Below are 8,866 nucleotides of genomic sequence, written 5' to 3'. Positions count from 1 at the left end.
GATTTTGGGGTATTTTCAAGAGTGAGCTTGGGATTTTTTTTTTTAATCAGAGAATTTGAAATTTTTAAATAGGGAACACCAGGATTCCTGCTAGTGAGGCAAGTGGCAGGACCCAGGTAGAGGAGCCTGCCCAAGGCTGGCACCAGGGACCCAGCTGGAGGGCAAATGAGGTGCCTGACCTCCTGACCATTTGGGGCCAGGAAAACATGCATGGACAGTTCAAAGCAGGCTACCATACTGAGCACACCTTCCAGCCAATAGCTGCCCAGATGGTAGGGTGGGGGCACACATCGCAGCAGTGCCCCACAAAGGCCAACTGTGCAGCCACAGCCCAATGGCAGCTGGCCCAGAGGTGCAAGAAACTCTGCTACAGTGTCCATGCCACAGCCCAGGCAGTCGGGCAGTCCCCACCCAGGTCTTGCATGCATGCAGACATGGAGCTGCAGGTCCAAAGGGGCGGATGCTGTTGCAGGTGGCAGCAAGTCACAGCCAGGCAGCAGCCTCTGCTGCCAGACTGCTGCAGTGAATTGATGGAGCAGGGTTCACTTTAGGTCAGGGCTGCTGCAGAAGTTCAGCTGGCACAGGGGGCTATTGTCCCCAGATACCAACTGGCTGGGCCTGAGAAGCTCCTGAGAGCAAGTAGCCCTGAGCTGCTTGCCAGGGCAGCTTTTTATACTGCTGGGGCCAGCAGACGTGCTGAAGCCAGCCTCCAGCTCCCCCTGACTGCAGATCTGGGAGGAACTGGGCAGGGTCAGTTTGCCCCAAGTGGCACAACTTGCCCCACACCAAAGTGTATATTCAGGCACATGTGCTGAGGCAAAAATCCCCAGCATAAATTTGTGCCCCTCTTATTTGAGCTGCTGCAAGTACATGTGTGTGCATGTGTGGATGCGCCCTGCATGTCCAAGAGTTTGACCTATGGGCTAAAAATCAGGACTAGCAATCAGGATTTCTGGCTGCTATTCTAGATAGTGTCACTGTCCTGGAGGCTAGTCCCTACACTTCAGCTTCTCCATCTGCTGGGAACAGCCAACCTGTTTTCAGGCAGCAATGTGAGACAGTGCAGTGCAAACCATTACTTAGTTCACAGTAGTGTTAGCTGCATTTGAGCAGTAGTCACGTGAGCTCTCTCAAAGAAATGCGGTATGACAAGGCCAAAAACTGGAAATTACAAAGCCAAAGGTAGAATGACACAAGCTCTCAACTCTTTCACTGTGTCTTGGCTCTGCTTCATCTGCCTTCTTTATGGAACATGATGTACAGCGGGTGGGACAGAAAGCACAGCTCCACCTCATTTGGCCCATTTGCTAGGAGCCCATTAGACTGGCTGAGGTAATAGATTAATGTTCTTCTACCACTGTATTTTTTTCTTTATTTATTCTCAACTGAAGACCTCATTAGTGGGAAGAAACATGCACCCACCAGTTCCTTTGACTGAAGGCAGGGATGCTTGTCAGGCTCTGGTCACTGGCGGGGTAATACTGCGCATAGGACGGACGGGTGTAGGGGACGGACGCTCGCTTCTCTTCCTCATAACTCTTTTTGGCTGCTTTCTTCTCTGCCTTGGTCAACTTGTGCTCCTTCCGGTCAATTAGCAGCGACTCATGCTGGAAAGGCTCCTGTGGTCACATCACAAACACAGCTTGGCACTAGTACACCACAAGATGGCAGCATCTGAATCCGAATAAGGACAAACTGCTCCCTATATTTATGATATGTAAAAGGCAAGACAGGGTGACACCTGATAGACTAACTCACAGAGAAAGGCATGAGCTTTCATAAGCTACAACCTACTTTAGAAGCAGACTGTAGCCAATAAAAGCTCATGCCTCTCTGAACGAGTTAGTCTGTCATGTACTACCCTGCCCTGCCTTCTGCCTAATTTCAGACTAACACAGTGAACCACCTCTCTCTATTTTGATACCTGTTATCCCATGTATAATCACATAGGAACAGGCAGGTTTGGAACCAAATTCCAGACACTTGTACCTGCTCTCCCTGAAGGCAGTGATACTTCAGAACTAATGCACTAGGTATGTAGGGCTTTTTCTTGTAAAACCCCTGAGACTATACTTAAGTATTGGTTGTGCCAGCACCATGTATGCTCTGAAAGAGTGCTATGGAGAAAGCCCACAAGTGTGATATTTTTACTAAAGCAAGCATATGTCCAAAGGTATCTCTGACTTCAGGACAAAGGGGTCTTCAAAAATGATGGTATTACATGAAAAAGAGGTACTGCAGGAAAGGACTGCTAATGAAATTCCCGAGATTCCTAGAGTGAAAACTGTGTTTGATTCCTTCTCAAGTCAAACAGCCCTCCCCAAGCTCCCCCAAAACTGCTTCTTGCAGATTCTGTACCAAAAGCTTAAAAGGAATTTCCACAAGAAACTCAGGTCCTGGGATTGCTTATGGAACAACACCATCAGCAAAACTAATCACTGACTTGGATAAGACAAATGCTCAGTCCCCTCAGACAATAACTCGCACTGTTCTCGTCTCAATACCCAGGCACAGACAGCCCCATTTCTTCCCAAGGTAGACTGTTACTTTGCTCAGTGTTGCTCCCGCATGAGGGTACCAGCAGTACTGAGTACCTTTCCTCTTACCTTGGTGATGAGGTGAGGGTGCTTGAGACAGGCTAACTGGAGGACAGACTCCTTGATCTTGTTCTTGTTGACTGACAGCTGGGCAGGGTCTGACTCCTCTTCGACAAAGTGCAGGAGGTTCTCCACCTCCCTCCGAGTGAAGTTCAGCACTGGATTAAGATCGTCTACCACACGATCTGGAGAAGAGGAGAGATGGAGCAATCAGAAAAAGGAGGGGACAATTGCTGCTCTCGACTAAACTTGTCAAATTCAAATTCCCTTCCTATTGGTTTCCTGGCTCTTAATATGTATATTCCTCAGTTTCCTGTTAGTGTCTGGGCAGGAACAGAAATCATCCCACTGCACTTGAAGAGTGCTCCAACCCAAGTACACTCAGGAGGAGTTAGGCCATGGAATTATTTGTTCCAAGTATTTTGCAACAACATAATGTGGGCCATTAACCTTCAGGTATATACAAACCTGGAACCCCAAGACACCATAATAGGGGGATTTAGGCATCACTATTGTATTACACATCTGTGGATTGAAAATCTCACGGTTTCGACCCACATACACACATATGGAGGTGTTTCAAAAAGGAAATGTTCTGCAAGGGATGCTGTTGATCAGGAGGACACGGCAGCTGTTATGGTCTGACAGGTAGCTGTGGACAAGGTGGGAGCACTACAAATGTAGCAAAATTGCTCCAGCTTTAACCCTGGACAAAGGGGGGGGGGAGGAAGAAGTTAGGTTGGAAAAGTTTTGCTACATTTGTATTGTTCCCAGCTTGTCCATGCACACCTCTTAAACACCACAGCAGCTGCACCATTTAGGGCAAAAGTCCCTCCTATTTCCCCCTGCCCTTCTCTTTTGAAACAGCTCCAAAATGTAGGCATGTTCATACTTTCAGTTAGCACAAAGTAGCTGCAACACCTTACATCAGTAACCACCCAGGCAATGCCACAGAGAAGGACTCCAGAGTTCTAACGAGCGACCAGGAACTGCACTTTACAGACTGTAACATTGAACTGCTCCTTGGCCTTTATTTTTATATTCCATGTCAAGATGGGGAATAAAATCTAAAGGTGGCTTCTTCTGAGGCTTAGACAACTAGTAGAAGATTCTGCTACATTAAGTCAGTGTACTGAACTGTGGCTGCTAGATCTGGTTTCAAATTGAGCAGGACACAGAAGAACACGACTCCTTCAGGGTCAGCGGCAGCTCTTTTTTGTGCCCATCGCATAACTGCTGCTCACCTGGTAGTTTGGCCCAAAGGCAGTCAGGACTGAAACAAACCCAAGCACTACTAGGGGTAACAAGGAACAACGGCCATAAGCTGACACAGTAGATTCAGGCTAGATATCAGGAGGCACTACTTCACAGTCAGGGTGGCTAGGATCTGGAACCAACTTCCAAGGGAAGTGGTGCTCACCCCTACCCTGGGGGTCTTCAAAAGGAGGCTAGACAGTCACCTAGCTGAGGTCATTTGACCCCAACATCCTTTCCATGGCAGGGGGTCGGACCAGATGATCTGCTTAGGTTCCTTCTGACCCTACCAACTATGAAACTAGAATACTTTAGCACTAAGACCCTTCAAGGATGTCAACAAGCTTCATCAAAAGTGGGCATTTCCCCTATCTTATAATGGAAAAACAAAGCATGGAGTGTTACAGTAACTTGCCCAATCTAAGACAAAGCAGCGCTGAAACTGAACTCAGGTCTCCTAGCTCCCTGCTATACTCAATGTTGCAATACACTGGCTCAAACCAGCACTGCTTAGTCTAGTCCCTAATTTTTATGAGGTCTCAACTCATATGAATAATATAGCACCAGAACAACCCCCAACTAATAAGCATCTCTCTAGCATCTGTTCTTTAAGCACTACTTTGACCATTTGGTTTTCACCATTAGGCAAAAGGCAGCATTATCAAAGCCACAAAAATTGCTTTTGGGAGCTAAGGAGTAGAGAGAAAGATAAACAAGGACACATAGAGCCCTTATGTTCAGGCCTACCTGACATCCCCTGCTTGGAGATCTGGCGGTCATAGATTTTCTTTTCCAGGGTGTAATCAGAAACCAGTCTGTAAATGTGGCAAGGCTTCTTCTGCCCATAGCGGTACACTCGACACACTGCCTGAGCATCATGGCACGGGTTCCAAGAAGCATCAAACACCACCACTCTGTTTGCTCCAATCAGGTTGACACCCAAACACCCAGCTCTTAAAACAAAAGCCAAATTTCAAAGCATGCAACTGTTCTAAAGACTTTCATACTTGACTGCTATTATGGCTAAGGAGCCCTTTGTGTATCCAGTGCAAACACCAGGACTTTGATGGGGCTGTTCCTGCCTTAACTCCAAATGCATGGTTGCTCCCCATTGTGGATTCAAGCCAAGTTCTGTCTGATAAAACAGATGCGAACACCAAACCACAGGAGGAGCAAGAAAGAGGAGCTAGAACACTACCCACCAGGGGAATGTAGGAATCTACAGTTACCAATATGTAAAATCTTAAGTCATCAGTTCCTCCCCTGCCCCACTGCTCCTAGGAGACAGCTGACTTACCGAGTGGACAAAAGGAAGAGCCAAACAGAGCTGTTGCTGGGGTCATTGAACTGGTTAATCAATCGTTCTCTTTCTGAGGCAGAAGTGCTGCCATCCAGTCCTGGGAAACAAAATCAGAGATACATTTTAAAAAAAAACACTTTTTACTTATGGCACCCATCAGAACTAAACAGTTCCCATGCATATTTACAGTATCCACGCTGTAAAAAATGTCACTATCTTGGAGAATCAGTAGAGGGTCAGCTAAGACAGAGGCTGTCAGTCAATTCAGACACTTATACCAGTGCATCAGAGAAAGACCTTAGCTGTACCAGCTTCAACCCACATCCTCCCACTCAATGGGCTGTGCTCATCTACAATGTTTCAACGCTACAAACAGGAGTCTGACACAGGTCAAGTTCCCTGGTGGGAGTATGGCTGAATAAGAGGTGAGAAGCTGTAATTCACAAGAGTCCAATACATCATTAAAGCAATTTACAGAGTGCCAGGTGCAAAGGCCCCAAATACCTGCTCATCTCTGACTGAGCTGGGAAAACAGGAACATAATGTAATGCACTGGCCAACCCCCACAGACCAAAAAGTAACATATCCCAAGGCAGGGCTGTCTACCTTCTACATGACTGAGAGCCAAACTCTGCCCAGGCTCCTGGGCCCCACAAGCTCCACCTCTAGGGCCAGGGTCAGGAAGCAGAAGCTGGAGGAGGGAGCAGGAGCCCAGAGATCATGGCCAAAGTATGAGCAGGAACCACCAGCTGGCCAGCCCATTTTGAGGGATTCAGACAAAAAGAGTGCAAGAGCATGGTGCAGCTTGCAATCATGGGTAGAAACCACTCATGATGGACACATGCCGGTGGTACCCAGATCTTGAAGAACGAGAATAGGTTATTACACACCCAACTTGCTAACCAAGAGCAATCAGAAGCACTTTGTTCATTCAGCTACTTTGAAATTTCTGTCACCCTGCTATATAGGACAGGCACAGAAATGGACAACACGGGCCTGAAGAGGATTAAAACAAGAGGGAGAATTTGCCACCACCAAAACAAGTAGTAAAGCTATTGTAGAGGGGGCTGGTTCTGGGTTAGGGGGAAAGAACTAGGAAGTATGCGAATTCCAAGAAAAAAAAATAAAGATGAGGGCTTAGGAGTGACAGCCATGCTTGATAGCCAGACATTAAACATACAATGGCCCCTAGGAACTGACACTGAGTTCTGGTCAAAGCTACTGTAAATGCATTGCCCAAACAAATAACCAAAACATGGATAAGCATGACATCTACGTGCTTATAGGTAACCACAAGCAAGCAGGGGGGAAAACTGGAGGTAACTGCTGCAACATCAAGATAATTAGCCCAGCAACAGAGAATCAACCAATGTCATACATGAAGTGAGGGGAGCAGTCTGTACTTACTGTAATAGTTGATGTTTCGGATCCAGTTATGAACTCCTCCATCTGAACCTGCAGGATTGGGCATCTGTCTCTTTGCCAAGAACTCCTCAATGACAGATAACGTGGACAGGCTCTGGCTGAAAAACCAAGACCTCTGCTCAGGAAAAAGCCCTCAACAGTGGAGCCAAGACACTAAAATGTCAGTTCCCCCCTTGCTACCACTCCACTGGTAGCAAACAAGTTGGCCACACTAAGGGCCAAAACTCCTTAATACTGAAATCTACAGGAATGATGAGGGTCAGAAATCAGCATAGAGAAACAGGATTTAACAAAACAATGGAAGAAAGACAAAAACAAAAGGGCAAAACAACGGGCAGCTGTTAGACAGAAGATATCAGTCTTCTCTTATCCAACAGGTGATCTCCACATAAAATGACATTCCTTAACTACACCAGCATTCAGCAATTAGGGAGCATCCATCAATGATGACTCTTACCTGAAAACCAAAATCTTGTCTCCAAGCTTTACACTCTCCTCAACCAAGTGGAACAGTAACACCATCTTGGGTGAGTTCTCCAAGACTCCAGTCTGGTAATCACAAAGGATGTCCTTGGCCTACAGAGAAACACTGTTTAGATGCATTTTTAAACGTGAATCATACGAGGTTCCAGCCTAATACATGAAATTCAGTAAATCCAATACAAACCCATGGAGTCAAATCTCCTCTCTCCCTCCCAAGGTCCAGATTTGAAGGGAATACCTCTTCTCACCCTAATGTTGAGAGAAACCTGCCAGTAGCCCTGCCACTTGAATCCAGACACTACTAGTTTCCCTTTTAAGCCATCTGTGGCAGATAAGAGAAAGAAATGGTCTCTCGAGTGCCCTACAGGGCTCTTCAGACCAAAGCAATACCTTGAATTACAGCTGAAAATAAACAGGAGACTAGTGCAGCTGCCAGAGAATTCATGAAACGGATGAGGTTAACCAAAGGATTACTGCATTGCACAACCTGTACTTTCTAAAGGGTGGTGGCTCTGTGAAGAACTCTGTCTCACAGTGACAGAGGAGTAACTAGTCTGGCACGGTCCAGGTCCAGGTCCAGAGAGAGAAAGAGACAGACATACAGAGAAACTACAGGCCCAGACAAAGATCGTCTCAGCCACTGCTCCAATCTGGAACTCAAGAAACTCCACACTGTAAATCTCGGTGACAAAGAGAGGGACAAGACCTCACAAATTCACTGACAGGAATCATCAGCTACCTCAAGATCTCTCACCCAGCCCACTAGTATCGCCTGTCTCATCTAGATTAATTGGGTCTACCACCTCCCCTCCTACTGGTTCTCACCCAAGTCCTGGCCTCAGCTGTGCAGGGAGAAGGCACCAATTCTGAATTACCGAGGCCTGACGAAAACTAGATATAAGCAGAGCGCCACCTGCAGACAGAGTGCAGCAGCCTCATGATCCCCACTAACACCCCACATTTGTGCAAATCAAGGTGGACAGCAATACATATAATCATAACAGAGGTTTATCTTGGCTAAGGAGAAATTCCCAGAACTGAGCAAGATCTCAGCTAGAGTGAAAAGACACTGCTACTTCCCCCCCTCCAAGCACTACCGGCAGTAATGAAGAATAATGGCCATAAGTTGACTGACAGTAGATTCAGGCTAGATATCAGGAGGCACTACTTCACAGTCAGGGTGACTAGGAGCTGGAACCAACTTCCAAGGGAAGTGGTGCTCACTCCTACCATCGGGGTCTTCAAAAGAAGGCTGGAAAATCACCTAGCCAGGGTCGTTTGACCCCAGTACTCTTTCCTGCCATGGCAGGGGGTCGGACTTGATGATCTGCTCAGGTCGCTTCTGACTCTACCTACTATGAAACTATGAAGTTAATAGGGTTGTGTGAAACTTTGGGTGCTGATTTGATTCAGAGATCTGGCCTGATTTTCATTTGGAGAGCTTTGGTGATCCGGACAGTCTCCATCCGCTGCAGCAGGGAGCTGGACCCGGACTCCATGCCAGTAAGTAGGGAGTGGGGGAGGGGAAGCTAGAGAAGGAGGGAGGGGACCATGGGGGAGGACCCCTGCCAGGCCCCAACCCCTGCCTGCTCCCCCAGGCACCCTGAGTGCCCCCCAACCCACTCTCCCAGCCCCACCTCCCGGCCCTTTAAAAAAAGCCCCTACTCACCAGCTGCTGCCAGGCAGGGGGGAGATCCCTGCTGCCCCACGCTGCATGGGGGACTCTGCCACAAGCCCCCTGACTCCCCTCCCACTCTCCCAGCCCCCCCATGGCTGCCCTGCATGGCTCCAGCTCTGGCCATGTAAG

At 47.6% G+C, this 8,866-nt stretch overlaps 1 protein-coding gene across 1 annotated transcript in view; it reads right to left on the bottom strand.

The window, feature by feature from the left end:
- RAD54L2 (RAD54-like 2 (S. cerevisiae)) overlaps positions 1-8,866 on the bottom strand; it is a 52,956-nt gene that overhangs the window by 5,264 nt on the left and 38,826 nt on the right. Inside the window, exons 13-18 of the mRNA XM_019510322.1 lie at positions 7,034-7,152; positions 6,559-6,674; positions 5,149-5,248; positions 4,599-4,804; positions 2,607-2,782; positions 1,423-1,619 (exon numbers count right to left, since the gene is read on the bottom strand). Of these exons, the coding sequence (XP_019365867.1) occupies positions 1,423-1,619; positions 2,607-2,782; positions 4,599-4,804; positions 5,149-5,248; positions 6,559-6,674; positions 7,034-7,152 (914 nt within the window). The remainder of the gene's footprint in view (positions 1-1,422; positions 1,620-2,606; positions 2,783-4,598; positions 4,805-5,148; positions 5,249-6,558; positions 6,675-7,033; positions 7,153-8,866) is intronic.

Source organism: Gavialis gangeticus, unplaced genomic scaffold (assembly GCF_001723915.1).
Source record: "Gavialis gangeticus isolate Ggan-Ray unplaced genomic scaffold, GavGan_comp1, whole genome shotgun sequence".
NCBI lineage: Eukaryota > Metazoa > Chordata > Crocodylia > Gavialidae > Gavialis > Gavialis gangeticus.
The sequence above is the reverse complement of the archived record's forward strand: the minus strand, read 5'-3'. Positions and strand labels throughout refer to the sequence as shown.